Source organism: Symphalangus syndactylus, chromosome 9 (genome assembly GCF_028878055.3).
Source record: "Symphalangus syndactylus isolate Jambi chromosome 9, NHGRI_mSymSyn1-v2.1_pri, whole genome shotgun sequence".
Lineage (NCBI taxonomy): Eukaryota > Metazoa > Chordata > Mammalia > Primates > Hylobatidae > Symphalangus > Symphalangus syndactylus.
Genome location: NC_072431.2, coordinates 112,731,904 through 112,748,737, shown reverse-complemented (window position 1 = coordinate 112,748,737; position 16,834 = coordinate 112,731,904). Strand labels below are relative to the sequence as shown.

The 16,834-nt window shown below is 41.5% G+C and overlaps 1 protein-coding gene across 1 annotated transcript in view; it reads right to left on the bottom strand.

The window, feature by feature from the left end:
- CAAP1 (caspase activity and apoptosis inhibitor 1) overlaps positions 1-10,706 on the bottom strand; it is a 53,170-nt gene extending 42,464 nt beyond the window's left edge. Inside the window, exons 1-4 of the mRNA XM_055294043.2 lie at positions 9,975-10,706; positions 4,892-5,092; positions 3,679-3,763; positions 2,400-2,475 (exon numbers count right to left, since the gene is read on the bottom strand). Coding sequence (XP_055150018.1) covers positions 2,400-2,475; positions 3,679-3,763; positions 4,892-5,092; positions 9,975-10,277 — 665 coding nt within the window. The 5' untranslated portion in view covers positions 10,278-10,706. The remainder of the gene's footprint in view (positions 1-2,399; positions 2,476-3,678; positions 3,764-4,891; positions 5,093-9,974) is intronic.
- Positions 10,707-16,834: the final 6,128 nt, after the last annotated feature.

Genomic DNA, 16,834 nt, shown 5'->3' with positions numbered 1-16,834 from the left:
TTCCATGTGGTGTTGAGCCTGCAGGTGCACAGAAGTCAAGAACTGTGCACCTGCAGGAGGTTTGGGAACCTCCACCTAGATTTCGGAGGATATGGAAACACCTACATGTCCAGGCAGAAGTTAGCTGCAGGGGTGGGGCTCTCATAGAGAACCTCTGCTAGGGCAGTGCAGAAGGGAAATGTGGGGTTGAAGCCTCCACACACAGTCTTCATTGGGGCACTGCCTGGTGGAGCTGTGAGAAGAGGGCCACCATCCTCCAGACCCCAGAATGGTATATTCACTGACAACTTGCACCACGCACCTGGAAAAGCCGCAGACACTCAACACCAGCATGTGAAAGCAGCTAGGAGGGAGGCTGTACCCTGCAAAGCCACAGGGGCGGAGCTTCCCAAGACCATGGAAACCTACCATTTGCATCAGTGTGACGTGGATGTGAGACATGGAGTCAAAAGAGATCATTTTGGAGCTTTAAGATTTCACTGCCTCGCTGGATTTCAGACTTGCATGGGGCCTGTAGTCCCTTCATTTTGGCCAATTTCTCCCATTTGGAAGGGGTGTATTTATCCAATGCCTGTATCCCCATTATATCTAGGAAGTAACTAACTTGCTTTTGATTTTATAGGCTCATAGGCGGAAGGGACTTGCCTTGTCTCAGATGAGCCTTTGGACTGTAGACTTTTGAGTTAATGCTGAAATGAGTTAAGACTCTGGGGGACTGTTGGAAAGGCATGATTGGTTTTCAAATGTGAAGACATGAGATTTGGGAGGGGCTGGGGCAGAATGATACGGTTTGGCTGTGTCTCCACCTAAATCTCATCTGGAATTACAGTTCCCATAATTCTTACATGTTGTGGAAGGGAACCAGTGAGAGATAACTGAATCATGGGGGTGGTTTTACAAACATCAGATCTCTCACTTGGTTCCCTCATTCTCTCTTGCTGCCGCCATGTATGAAGCACCTTTCACCTTCCACCATGATTGTGAGGCATCCCCAGTCATGTGGAACTATGAATCCACTAAATCCCTTTTTCCTTATAAATTACCCAGTCTTGGGTATGTCTTTATCAGCAACATGAAAACAGACTAATACATCATTAAATGGCTTCTAACAGTTGAAAAGGTAACACTAATGCTCAGGTATGAAGAAGCAAAGCACTTAAGCCTAATGGCACCTCAAAAACTGGAAAAAAATAATAGATTTTAAAAAAGGGATAACAAATATAATCAAGCAAAAGCTCAATTCAGGATTCTCTGTAAGTAACATCAAGAAACAAAATGCTGATCAATGTGGGGATTGGGGCAAATAAATTTTTTTAAAAAGAAACAAAGTGATTAATTTAGATAATTTAAGAAACTTTAAAATATTAAAAAGTTAACAGGCCTTGTAAATGCTTAAACTAGTGGAACTAAATTAGTATACTACATAAATGATTTAAAGCTAAGTATTTTGCAGGAATGCTAATAGTAAGACATTAAAAATGTGTACATTTTCTACTCTATGTTTTCATATAAATTACCCTATAACACTCCTACCCAATAGCATTCTTTTAAAATGAAAAAATTCTGTATTTCTGGTTAACTATGTACTTCTCTATGCTACTGCCCCTGGTAACCTCTTCTTATGTGTACTACTGCCTGCGACACAAGTATTTATTTTTCTTTTATACTTTATCTTTTTCTGATCTAGCACAAATCTCTTATATTCTTCAGGAAAAATGCTAAGCTTTGCAAAGAACAAGTCATTCTTTGGCAACTACCAAAATAGTTAATTGTTTTAAGCAAATAGCATCAATAGATGCTCAAATTAAAAGGTGAAACTTTGATGTGCACTCATGAAGAACAAACGAATAATTAGCATGTAGCTTCTTGATTAGTCAGCATCCCAAAACTTCAGGTATTTCTTTTATCATCCCGACAGTCAAATAATATATATTTATAGGTAAAATATGTAGACTTACATGAACGTAACTATCTCTTCTGTGAAATGAGGCTATTATTGCCTAATATTAATAAATACATAGATTAATTTAATGAGATCAAGTGTTCTATGTTGTTTAATATAGTACCTGGTAGAGTAAGTGCTTAATAAATAAACAGTGAGGATCGTGAATAGTGTATTCAAAATCCAAATGGGAGTGATTCTGCTTCAGGTTGGCACTGCTATTGTTCTATATCTATGTGAAGTAGTTTTTAAAAATCATCTTAATCCTGAAAGTAGTTAACTCCATCCTCATATATACCAAAAGGACCAATTATTACAAGTAGACAAATAAATCTTTCTATACCATTGAATGATTTTATAAATAAAACATGGAAAAACAATCATATCTTTGACATAAGAAGTCACCAAAGGAATAACAAAGAAATTTTGAAATAAAAATGAAAGTTTTTCAACTTACTGACTGACTAAATCAGATCCCATCTTAGAACCATCATCTGCTTCCTCTTCCATATCAGAGTCCATTCCATTGTCACCTTATAAATGAAAGAAACTATTGAAAGCACACTTATAAAAATGTTAAAATGATGTAATCATTACATTAAAAAGTATAATCTTTAAAAGTGATGCAGATTAAAGAACTTTATACTGGGTCAAAATTTAAATTTTTAATTGCTTACATTTAAAATAATTTTTTCAATGCCTTATTAGGTATTTCTCATTGCTTTTTTTTTTTTTAGATGGAGTCTCACACTGTCACCCTGGCTGGTGTGCAGTGGCGCGACCTCGGCTCACTGCAACCTCCACCTCCCGGGTTCTACCAATTCTCCTGCCTCAGCCTCCCGAGCAGCTGGGACTACAGGTGCCCACCACCACACCTGGCTAATTTTTATATTTTTAGTAGAGGCGGGGTTTCACCATGTTAGCTAGGCTGGTCTCGAACTCCTGACCCTGTGATCAGCCCACCTCAGCCTCCCAAAGTGCTGGGATTACAGGCGTGAGCCATTGCGCCCAGCCTCATTGCCTTCTTTTTATCTATTATATAAATGTATACAGACAAGAACGTGTGTATATACACTTACATACTACGTACATATGTATATATCTATTTCCAGAGTTACAAAATGCCATCAATTTTACATTTAAAAATGAAGCTATCTCTGGAGACTGAAAGGCTCCAATTTTTGTTTCTTCTTCTGTCACGTTAAAGCTAAAATCCTTGCAAAGTTCCAAAAGAAAAAAAAACATGCCTGATAATCCAAAATTCTAGAGGTGTATCACCATGAGTAGTCATACTACAGGCAGACAAACAAATATTGGTAAATTGCATGGAAGTATTCTAACTCTATATCTGGGTCGTATTAGTAAACAATATGCAATAGGTAACTAAACACTATAAAAAATCAAAAGCAGAAAATTAAAAAGATTTTAAGGGAAATCTTTGCCTTTCCAATAATTAATTTTTTTACAGATTTTTGGTAAACATTTTTTATTTCATTTTATTAGTTATACTCTTACCTATATACACTTGACCTGGAAAAATGATATATTGTCTATTCTTGAAATGCTTTTCTGATATGTAAACTATATTTTTTAGTACAAATAGAAGTAAAAATACTCTTCAACAATAACCCAATAACGAAATTAAATATCCAAGTAGGAGAAAGAATACCTCAGGATTTATGCTGAATATAGTATTAACTAAGAAGTTGCCAGAATGTGAAAATATGTATTCTTACCCTCAAGAATCTTCAAAATTTTTTTTTCAGACAGGAGCTCTAACTGTTCCTGGCATAGTTTTTTAATTTCTTCTATTGAACAGTTCTAAAGGAAATGACATTTTAAAAAAATGCATTTATGTAACACAGCCCCAATGTAAACTGGAAAATTTCAATCATAAAAATTTAAGTTAGCAAAATCTTACAATAAAATAAATTAAAGCCTCAAGTAGATTCACATACATCTTTTCCTGGGATGAAATCTGAAAAACTGCCAGTTAATATGTGAACACTGTGTATTTGACAGGAATGCATAAAACTGTATTTACTATCAAAGAACAAACTAAAGAGTGAGTCAGTTTCCCAGCTATTCTTCAGCAGTCTGTTTATGTTAAGTAATTATTCTAAAGGTTTAAATATTCAAGTCTTGTATCTTTAGATATATGATCTCGGGCTTAACTTGAGTGTCCAAGGCCAATTTCTACAACTGTACAATTAGAACAACAAATATTTCCCTAAATAATTTTCAAAAATAAATAAAAATACTTGTGAATCTAATGAAATATAAGCTATTATTAACCATTGCTGTTTGCTGATACACAGCAGCATATTGTGACATTATTTCTTAAAGCACCACAAAGATTGTATGTCCAATTTAGTTACTATCATTCCCTGCATTTAACAGAATTATCTCCACAGGGTCAACACATTTCTTGCCTAAACATTTTCTCTTGGCAAATTTTTAAATATACAAGGCTCCAAGAACCAAATACATTATGGTTCTCTATTTTACAAAATCTTTTCAAGTAGCTTATTTTAGATGTAAACATCCAATTAAAAACTTCGTTAAGGACAGGTGCAGTGGCTCACACCTGTAATTCCAACACCTTGGGAGGCCAAGGTGGGTGGATCACGAGGTCAGGAGTTTGAGACCAGCCTGGCCAACACAGTGAAACCTCGTCTCTTAAAAATCCAAAAATTAGCCGGGCATGGTGGTTCATGCCTGTAGTCCCAGCTACTCAGGAGGCTGAGGCAAGAGAATTGCCTGAACCCGGGAGGCGGAGGTTGCAGTGAGCCGAGATCATGCCACTGCACTCCAGCCTGGGCGACAGAGCAAGACTCCGTCTCAAAAAAACAAACAAACAAAAAAAAAAAACCACATTAAGTAAAACAACTGCTACAAAGAAAGCTGTATTTCTACATATGTATCTAGTCTGATGTGTTAATGAAGTACCTTTAACACATCAGGAAGCATCTTCTGTAACTTCTTCTCTCCTATAATACAGAAGCACTGCTGAAGCATTTCTTTTTTGTCTGATATATAGAAACTAACTGGTTTCAATGACACAGTCAGGTCCAGTCCACCTTCTTCAAGGTCACTGTGCTCTGCCAAGAATAATTCTTTTTCCAAAGTTGGCAAAATATATTTAGTTTCCTAAAGTTAAAAGAATAAAGAACCATTAAACACTACTACTTAAAATATAAAGAATACGTACATGACATCATACGTTTTCATTTAATAAATTCTTCTTCATCAAAAATTCCCAACTTCTTTGCATAATTATTTATCAAAACCATAAGAGAGAATATTTGTTTAATATTATTTGATTTTCCTCTCCACACTGCAATTAACTCAAGGAGTAGCTATAAAGGGAAGAGATATTTAGGATACACAAACAAAAGTATAGTAAATATTGAATAATTTCTTAAAGTTTTAGACTTTTGAAGAATTAGGATTTTCCCCTAAAAGGCCATTCAACCAAAAGCTCTATGTATGCATTATCACTGTACTTAAATTCATATAAATAAATTGAAGTAAAGATGTTACAAATCACAAATATTATACAGAAAAGTAACATACTTACCAGGAGCTATCATCATTTTTAAAACTTTATAATCATAATCAAAGTAACCAAGTAATTTCAGTAATTTAAGAGATTTCTGTCCATTTTACTTTCTGTCTCCCAACTCTATCCAGTCTCTCCAAATCTACTGCCATAATTCTGTTCCAAACTACCACAATTTTTTGCCTGGGTTACACCAATAGCCATTTAATGGGACTCCCTGCATCTAATCTGAGGTCTCTTTGTTTTGTACACTGTTAGCAGAATGGATTTTATAAAATGTATACGTACTCATCCTTCTTGTTTAAAACTCTTCAATGAATTCCCATTGCTCTTAAGATAATATGGCCTACCTGGCCTTCATGCTCATTCTTTGTGTTCAGGACACAATCTTCTTTGAATTACTCGACTGTAACCTGTTCTCCTTCCTTCAGCTCATACAAGCAGGGCTTTTGCATACCATTTTCCTATGACAGTCTTTCCTCCCTCCTTTCTCTATCACACTATATTCACGAGATTAACAAATTCAGATACTTCAGACAATTCAACAGTCATTTCCTCTGGAAAATCTTCCCTGACCACAGAGGTCAGATAGTTGTTTACAAAGCAGTTTTAAAATGGGTCAATTTTAATGAATACTATGATAATTAGACTGAAAAAGTAGAAGAATCAGCACTTATTATAACAGCTTACAATGTAATAATGTAGAGAAACTGGAATCCTCATACACTATTAGCAGGAATATAAAATTGCGCAGCTACTTTGGAAGCTAATTTGGCAGTTCCTCGAAAAGTTACCATATGACCCAGCAATTCCATTCCTAGATATATATCCAAGAGAAATGTAATGATATGTCTACACAAAAACTTGTACTTGTTCTTAACAGCATTATTTATATAGCCAAAAGGCAGAAACAACACAAATGTCCATCAAGTGATAAATGGAAAAATGAAATGTTGTACAGCGGTATCTAGACGTATGTGGTACATATGTACAGCTATACAAAAACAAAACAAAATGTGGTATAGCAACCATAAAAAGGCATGAATCTCTGTGATACAAAGGAATGAACCCTATGTGCTACAACATGGATGAATCTTAAAAACATTATGCTAAGTAAAAGATGCCAGACACAAAATACCACATATTATATAAGCTAAAAGTTACGCATAAGGTTGCTTTCTGGAGTGATGAAAATATTTTAAAACTGACTAGGCCGGGCGCGGTGGCTCACGCCTGTAATCCCAGCACTTTGGGAGGCCGAGGCGAGCGGACCACCTGAGGTCAGCTGTTCGAGACCAGCCTGGCCAACACGGTGAAACCTCGTCTCTAATAAAAAATAGAAAAATTAGCCGGGTGTGGAGGCGGGTGCCTATAATCCCAGCTACCCGGGAGGCTGAGGCAGAAGAATTGCTTGAATCCAGGAGGCGGAGGTTGCAGTGAGTCGAGATGGCGCCATTGCACTCCAGCCTGGGTAACAAGAGGGAAACTCTATCTCAAAAAAACAAAAACAAAAACAAAAACTGACTGTAGTGACGGTTGTACAACTCTGAATATATACAAAATCACTTAACTGTACATGTGAAATGGGTAAATTGTACAGTATGTCAACTATATTTCAATAAGGTTCTTCCTAAGAAAATAGGGAACTCGGCCGGGCAGGGTGGCTCACACCTGTAATTCCAGCACTTTGGGAGGCCGAGGTGGGAGGCTGAGGTGGGCGGATAACAAGGTCAGGAAATCTAGACCATCCTAGCTAACCCCGTCTCTACTAAAAATACAAAAACATTAACTGGATGTTGTGGCGGGGGCCTGTTGTCCCAGCTACTCGGGAGGCTGCGGCAGGAGAATGGCGTGAACCCAGGAGGCGGCGCTTGCAGTGAGCTGAGATCGCGCCACTGCACTCCAGCCTGGGCAACAGATCGAGACTCTGTCTCAAAAAAAAAAAAAAAAAAAAAAAAGGAAACTCAATACACAACAGATATAATGGCACTCTCTAAAGTCTGAAATGTTGTCTACATGCCTAATATGCAATGATCTTTTCTTCACAAATACACTAATTTTCCATTAGAAGATGGGTTTAGTTCTGTACGCAAATGTTTTCAATATTCAATTGACCAATGTTGTTGGTCTCCCCATCATAACGGAGTATTAGAACTAGGGAAACTGGCCAGGCGCGGTGGCTCAGCCTGTAATCCCAGCACTTTGGGAGGCTGAGACGGGTGGCTCACCTGAGGTCAGGAGTTGGAAACCAGCTTGACCAACATGGTGAAACCTCACCTCTATTAAAAATACAAAAATTATCTGGCCATGGTGGCGGGCACCTGTAATCCCAGCTACTGAGGAGACTGAGCCAGGACAATTACTGGAACCCGGCAGGCGGAGGTTGCAGTGGGCTGAGATGGTGCCACTGCACTCCAGCCTGGGCGACACAGTGAGAGCCTATCTCAAAACAAGAAAAAAAAAAAGGAAACTATTTAAAATAAGAATGGTGATATCCAAAACTGAATCTAGAAGGGGTGGGAAAACTGAATAGATCTATATTAAATAATTTTTTAAAGAGTGTCTTTAAAAATCACTCTAAAAAACTCCACTAGACCCAGATACTAATGACAAATATTTAAAGAAAATATAAACCAATCTGGAACACACCAAAAAAACACAAAGCTTCCTAATTCAATCCATTACAAAAATAAAAACTACAGTCTGATCTAATTTAGAAACATATACTTAAAAGTCGGCCAGGCACGGCGGCTCACGCCTGTAATCCTGGCACTTTGGGAGGCCGAGACGGGTGGATCATGATGTCAGGAGATCAAGACCATCCTGGCCAACACGGTGAAACCCTGTCTCTACTGAAAATACAAAAAATTAGCCGGGCGTGGTGGCGGGCGCCTATAGTCCCAGCTACTGGGGAGGCTGAGGCAGGGGAATGGCCTGAACCTGGGAGGCGGAGCTTGCAGTGAGCCGAGATCAAGCCACTGCACTCCCACCTGGGCGACAGAGCGGGGATAAAAATAAAAAAAAAAAAAAGAAACATATACATGAAAGTAAAAATACTGAATTCCAGCCAAGTACAACAAACTCAACAAACCAAACAGAACTTGTCCCAAGACTCCAAAGACTGTTCAACATCAACTAACTTATCAATAAATTACATTATCTGATTAAAGGAGAAAAAGTATGTGATCATCTCAACAGAATGCCAGAAAACCACCTGATAAAACCTCTACATAAAGAGAAACTGTTTCTACTCTACCAAAGAGAAAAATGAGCAGAGGATATGTACAGAAAATTACATAAGAAGGAATCAAATGGCAAGTAAAAATATTAAAATGCTCAATCTCACTAATCAAGAAAATAAAAATTAAACACAATATTAATTTGACCCATTAGTCTGGCAATTTTTTAAAAAAATGGTTATCAAAAGCTAGTTAAGAATTTCAGAAATAGGTATTCTTATATATGTACTGTTTGGACTATAAATCTGTAAAGTCTCATTTGGAAAGCATTTGGTGGCATTCACTAAGTTTTTAATGGCATAAACTTTGACCCAGGAATTTCAGTTCTCACACTCTCTCCCAACACAACTCTTGTAGGAGATATATACATAAAGGTGTTCGTATTGTAGTCACAACAATACAAAAAAAACTGCAAACCTAAATATCAGAAAAATATAATAAAATACCAGGCAGTCACTAAAAATAACAAACCACGTATATAAAGAAGCCTATCACAACAATGCAGGTACTCAACAGCGGGAATAACACAATACAGCTTAAGTGTAGGAACTTAAAAACACGTATCTGACGAGGAGTGATTAAAAGAGGCCGTGTATCAAAATACTAATGGAGGGGCAAGAAGAGGGACTTGACGCTTTCCCTTTATTTCCGCATTGAATGAATTTAAAGTACATATTCATTCATTTGTTTTCAAACAAATTATGAACTTTTTTAAAACGGCGTTCTCTTGGCAGATTGGTGGCGTATAAACAACATGGCTTTTGTAGTCAGATATTTGGATTCAAACCTAGGCGCTATTAACAAACTCTGTGACAGTGGGTAAAGTTTAACTTCTTAGAGCCTCAATTTTCTTATCTCTAATGTGGAGTTAACCATATCTACGAAAAGGTGAAGACGAGGGGAGAAGTGTTTGGCTCGCAAGGGAAATGAAGGCCAGCTTCCAACTCATACTCTTCTGGGAGACTGAAACCATAGGAGTGGAAGGAGCCAAGAGTTTAAAAAAAAAAAAAAAAAGATCAGGAAATCCAGAAACTTGAAGTTCAAGATTCAAGACACGGATGGGAGTGTGGGGCTCACCAGGACTTAGGTAGGAACATGAACCTCAAGCACGGACGACCCTGGGATCGCCGCGCTAGCAGTGAGCTCCAGCCAGCGCCCCATCCCTCTGGTGGCCCGACTTCTTCCGAAAAAGCAGCAGCTCCAGGAAGCGGCCAGAGAGGCGCGCACGCACCTGCTGCAAGGAGCCCGAGACGCTGGAAGAGTCGGTACTCCTCCGCTTCCGGCGCTCGCTGCGCTCCACGCTGCTCCCGCCCCAGCAGCTGCCGCCGCTCCCACCGCCGGTGACACTTCCACTAGAATTGGCGTTCCCACAGCAGCTGACGCTCCCGCAGCCCCCGGCGCTCCCGCAGCCGCTAGTGCTTCCACTGCTGCCGCTGGCCAAGGCGGGTACGATGTCCGGGGCCGCGAGCGCTGCGGCCGCCTCCTGACTGCTACGTTTGCGCCGTTTCTCCCGGGAGGACTTTTTCCCCGTCATGATCCCTTTGCTGCAACCATCGGATGAAAGTCCGCTGTCTCTGGTGCAACCGAAGCCCGACTCCTGCGGCCGTGGGCGGCAGGCACTGGCGTCGCAGGTTATGCGTCACTTCCGGCCGTGGCGCAGAACGTGGTGAAGCGTTATGGGCCGGGGTGGCGGCGGGGGGGTTGCCAGAACCAGTTGTGCTTCCCCCTCCAGTCGCGGAGGTCGATTTGAGTGTGTAGCGGGTAGCCTGTGTAGTCAGAGTTTGTTTTGTTTTGTTTTTATACCTCTACAAAGGATAGAAGGTGGAGCTTACGTCCTTTTAACTTCAAAACTTTTTATTGTTAGTGTTTGTTTACAATAAGGTTGAAGTATAGTTGCTGATTCTCCATTTCCGTTTACCTCCGAATCTTAAGATATTAACAACGCTATAACAATAAAGAGAACTTAGGGAAAAGTTGTTCCATCTCGTTTTTGTCATCACCTGGGCAAATTATGTATTTCTTGCGTAGAGTCTAACATGGACAAGTAAAGAGCTTGAGTTCGTTTTTGAAAAATTGAGAATGGGTCAAAGCTTTATGAGATTTTATGGGTGGATGTAATCTAAACAGAAGGCAGATTTTAAGACGAGGGAGCTAGAACACTTAAAACGTGAACCAAGGTCTTTGTCCTTTCAGCAGGGGCCTTTAGCCACTGAGGGAAAAAGGTAGAGCCTGGGGCAAAGCTAGCTGGGTGGTAGTAATTCTGTGCCTTTCCCTGGGGTAAGAAGCAATTAAAGAAGTTTCCCTTCACTTTGTCTCCTATTTGTCTCAGTCATTCAACAACTACTTAAGTGCCTAAAACCAGCCTAAGGTTAATAAATAGGGATACTTCCAGCCCTAGGAAAACTGTCTTCCCCCAGGCCCCACTCTTAAATTGGCCTTCTAAGGTAAATGCTGGGGCTGAGCCCACTGTGTTCCCAGGAGTTCCATTAAGTATCACACTCATTGGAGTCGTACCTGAAAGGATTGAGAGTGTTGTGTTCACAGATAGGAAAAATACATAAAATTAATTACATGTTGGCCGGGCGCGGTGGCTCACGCTTGTAATCCCAGCACTTTGGGAGGCCGAGGCAGGCGGATCACGAGGTCAGGAGATCGAGACCATGGTGAAACCCCGTCTCTACTAAAAATACAAAAAATTAGCCGGGCGTGGTGGCGGGTGCCTGTAGTCCCAGCTACTCGGAGAGGCTGAGGCAGGAGAATGGCGTGAACCCAGGCGGCGGAGCTTGCAGTGAGCCGAGATCGCGCCACTGCACTCCAGCCTGGGTGACAGAGAGAGAGACTCCGTCTCAAAAAAAAAAAAAAAAAAAATTAATAACATGTTACATTTATAAACCTGTTATGAATTGTGTCCCTGAAACCATCATAATTTTTTTTTTTTTTTTTTTTTGAGACGGAGTCTCGCTCTGTCGCCCGGGCTGGATTGCAGTGGCACAATCTCGGCTCACTGCAAGCTCCGCCTCCCGGGTTCACGCCATTCTCCTGCCTCAGCCTCTCCGAGTAGCTGGGACTACAGGCGCCCGCCACCACGCCCGGCTAATTTTTTGTATTTTTAGTAGAGACGGGGTTTCACCGTGGTCTCGATCTCCTGACCTCGTGATCCGCCCGCCTCGGCCTCCCAAAGTGCTGGGATTACAAGCGTGAGCCACCGTGCCCGGCGAAACCATCATAATTTTAATAAAACTAAATTGCTAGATTTTTTCTTTTTTCTTTTTTTTTTTTGAGACAGAGTTTCACTCTCGTTGCCCAGGCTGGAGTGCAATGGCGCAATCTCGGCTCACTGCAACCTCCGCCTCCCAGGTTCAAGCATTTCTCCTGTCTCAGCCTCCTGAGTAGCTGGGACTACAGGCATGCGCCACCATGCAGGGCTAATTTTGTATTTTTAGTAGAGGTGGGGTTTCTCCATATTGGTCAGGTTGGTCTCGAACTCCCGACCTTAGGTGATCTACCCACCTCAGCCTCCCAAAGTGCTGGGATTACAGGCGTGAGCCACCGTGCCCTGCCAAATGGCTGGATTTTTAACAAAAGATAAGCTTTTGGTAGAAGCATAGCTAAACGTTAACCAACTTTTTCTATAGCCCACTTCCTTATAGCTGCTTATTGCTTTGTAGATATCTTTGACTCGGTTAAGAAATCTCAAGTTTTCCATTTTGAGATATTTACCAGATTCTGTACTCCAATGGTGTTACAGAAGTTATGAAATTATTTTAGGCAGATAGAGAGGAAAAGGGGTCTTTGGGAAGTTTTTTTTTTTTTTCTTTTAAAGCAGCTGCAGAAATGTTTCTTGTCTAGCAAAAAAGCTGGGCTGGCAAGCTTTGATATGCAAATGCAGGCCATTAGAAACTGGGTTTACACGATATGGCGATTCTCCTCTTCTTCTTGTCCCCACATGTGCCTAGCAACATGGCCATCCCCACATATCCCCAAATGTGTAGGACATCATGGCACCCTACATTTGCATATTAAAAGGCTAGGGTGGGAGGGCCATTTTTTTTGCAGGCTACGTGAATGACATACCTGGTCAAACCAATTCTCTGGGTCATATGCAAATTAGTCACCACCTCCTCCAGCCTCATAATATAACTGGCTCTTGTCTGCTGCACCCAGGGTTCCCTGTTTCAGCTTGGAGCCCTCTTCCCTCTGGTTCTGTATGAGGGAGCCTCTTCTTTCTTGCCTATTAAATTCTCCACTCTGTATCGTTTTATTTAAACCAGCACGAGACAAAGGACTCTGGTGTTCCTGCGGTCGTTGGAACTGTATCAGTGGGGTCACTGATGCTACTCAGTCTGAAGACCCCTTCTGAGAAATGAACTCAGCACAAGAATGCACTTTCTACCTCCTTATGATTACATCCCCCATGCCCTAACCAATCAGCAACCCCTAGCTCCTCAGCCCCCTACCCACCAAAATTCCCTTAGAAACCCCTGTCCAAAAACTTACTGGGGAGGTGATTTGAGGTTCCCTCCCGTCTTCTCCCTTGGCTGGCATACCATTATTAAACTCTTTCTCTGCTGCAACTCCTGCTGTTTCCATGTATTGGTCTGGCACCACGTAGTGGTTAATAGAACCTGATGGTCCTATAACATCACCCACAAAATTCATATGTTGAATCCCTAACCCCAATGTGACTGAATTTGGAGATAGGGTCATTAAGGAGGTAATTAAGGTTAAATGAGGTCATAAGGGTGGGTCCCTAATCTAATATAACTGGTGTCCTTATTAAAAGAAGAGTCTGGGCCAGGCATGGTGGCTCATGCCTGTAATCCCAGTACTTTGGGAGGCCGAGGCGGGTGGATCATGAGGAAGATGGAAACCATCCTGGCTAACACGGTGAAACCCCGTCTCTACTAAAAATACAAAAACAAAATTAGCTGGGTGTGGTGGCGGGTGCCTGTAGTCCCAGCTACTCGGGAGGCTGAGGTAAGAAAATAGAGTGAACCCAGGAGGTGGAGCTTGCAGTGAGCCAAGATCGCACCACTGCACTCCAGCCTGGGCGACAGAGCGAAACTCCATCTCAAAAAAAAAAAAAGCCTGGTACAGTGGTGCATGCCTGCAGTGCAAGCTATTAAGAAGGCAAACTGGGGAGGATTGCTTGAGGCCAGAAATTCCAGGCTGTGGTGCGCTGTACTGATCAGGTGTCTGCACTTAATTCAGCATCAATATGGTGACCTTTTGGGAGTGGAAGCCACCAGGTTGCCTAAGCGGGGTGAACTGGCCGAGGTACAAAATGGAACAGGTAAAAACTCCCATGCCAGGCTGGGTGTTGTGGCTCACACCTATAATTCTAGCACTTAGGGAGGCTGAGGCAGGCAGATCACTTGAGGTCAAGTGTTCGAGACCAGCCTGGCCAACATGGTGAAGTCCCATCTCTACTAAAAATACAAAAATTAGCCAGAAGTTGCTTGAACCCTGGAGGCAGAGGTTGCAGTGAGCCGAGATGGTGCCACTGCACTCCAGCCTGAGCAACAGAGTAAGACTCCATCTCAAAAAACAAAACAAAAACTCCCATGCTGATTAGTAATGAGGTCACAGCTGTGAATAGCCACTGTACTCCACCCTGAACAACATAGCAAGACCATGCCTCTAAAGAAAAGAACAGACTGCGCTGTCTTCTCACCACACACACAGGAGAGGCCATGTGAAGACACAGTGAGAAGGTAGCCATCCACAAGCCAGGAAGAGAAGCCTCACCAGAAACCAACCTTGATGATATGCTGATCTTGGACCTTTAGCCTCCAGAACTGAGAAAATAAACTTCTGTTTAAGCCACCCAGTTTGTGGCACTTTGTTATGGCAGCCCAAGCTAGCTAATACGGACCTAAAATGTTATGTGTGCCTGGATAGAGCTAGTTCTTTATTAATTCCTGGCTGCAAATTACTCTCTTATAAAATCAATTGAGAAGCTTCTGGGTTTCCACTTTGTTCTATAGCAACCTGACAAACGGTGTTCATATTTCTTCAGGCGGACCAAGAGGGCAAAGCACTCCTCACTAGATTGCTGTACAGTATTTATGAACTTGGCAGATGAATCACGGTCTTTTTCTGCCCTCTCACACACTTGTTCTAGGACACAAAGGCATTGTTCTACCACTGGTGATAGAGAAGGGGAGAAAATAGACAAAATGCATGTCATCATAAGCAATTTTCTAGTGAGGGGAAACAATAAGAAAATACACAGTAGGAAGTGCTTCTATCCTCACTCACTATGGCACTCTGCATTCTTCTTACCCTGTTTTTCTTCAGCACCCTTAAACACCACCACACATATATTTATCTCTGTCCTTCCACTTGAATGTAAGCTCCTTGAAAGCAAGGACTTTGTTTTATTTGCTTTTTTTTTTTTTTTCCTTTGAGACAGAGTCTCACCCTGTTGCTCAGGCTGGAGTGCAATGGCACGATCTAGGCTCACTGCAGCCTCTGCCTTCCGGGTTCAAGCAATTCTCCTGCTAAGCCTCCCGAGTAGCCGGAATTACAGGCACCCACCACCACGCCCAGCTAATTTTTGTAGTTTTAGTAGAGATGGGGTTTTACCGTGTTGGCCAAGCTGGTCTAGAACTCCTGACCTTGTGATCCGCCTGCCTCAGCCTCCCAAAGTGCTGTTATTACAGGCGTGAGCCACTGCTCCTGGCTTTATTTGCTTCTTTATTCCCAATATCCCACTGTCCTGAATAAAAATTTGGCACAGGCCAGGCACAGTGGCCCAATCTGTAATACCAGCACTTTAGTAGGCTGAGGTGGGCAGATCCCTTGAACTCAGGAGTTCAAGAACAGCCTGAGCAACATGGCAAAACACCATCGCTACAAAAAATACAAAAAAAAAAAAAAAAAAAAAAATTATCAGGCATGGTGGTCCCAGCTACTCAGGAGGCTGAGGTGGAAGGATTACCTGAGCCTGGGGAGACCGAGGCTGCTGTGAGCTGTGATTGCGCCACTGCACTCCAGTATGGGGGACAGAGTGAGTAAAATTAATGGCTAGAAACTAGTCTTTAATAAATGAGGTCAGGAGGAGGTTTGCAGTGCTCTTACATCGCATGGTGGAGAGATATAGCTGTAGGGACTTAGCTGCTACTGTGAAGTTGACAGTCAAGTGGGCTTTGGAACCACAGGTACAAAATGCTTTCTACTTGGGGTTCTGCTGAATGGAAGACGGGGAAAGGACTTTGATTTATGCTAAGAACACGCCATAGAGACATCACAAGCCTGACTTACAGTCAGAGAGATGTCTCTTTAGGTTGTACCATATGAAACTGGCTTTTTACAGGTTGAAAATGGTTGAATGTTGATTCAAGCAGCAGAGAGAAAAAGAAAAGGAAAAAATAGTTGAATATTGACAGTTTCATATGGTTCAACTTAATATGCTTAAGAGGCCCAGCACTAAACATTGCTATGGACTTAAAGCTCTGCAAACAAATGCAGACTGCTTTTCTGCCTAGAACAAGTATATATGGGAGGGTGGACAGAGATTGGTTCTTATACACCAATTTTAGCAATGCATTGAGCAGTGATCACAATGATTGCCAGGGATAGGCATGCATTAATGCTGGGGTCAATCAGTTCTTCTCTGGGATTTTATAAAGAGATATTAGGTGAGAAATTTGCTCTTTCACACTAAGTCATCACTTAACTTCATTACAGTCAACTGGAAGGAAATTGTCTCCTAGCTGCTCGTTGTCATGTTCTGTCTTGTGACAATTCTAAGAAAATTAGGCCAACAAAAGCACTTGCTGAAACAAGTAACAAAAAATCCTGACACTATCATTTTCCATCAGTGAGCCATTGTAATTCTTTTTTTACCCCCATTAAGCTGATCTGAGTTGATTTTTTTTTTTTCTTTTGAGACAGCCTCGCTCTGTTACCCAGGCTGGAGTGTAATGGCGCGATCTTAGCTCACTGCAACCTCCACCTCCTCGGTTCAAGCGATTCTCCTGTCTCAGCCTCCTGAGTAGCTGGGACTACAGGCATGCAGCACCATGCCTGGCTAATTTGGAGGGTTTCACCATATCAGTCAGGCTGGTCTTGAACTCCTGACCTCAA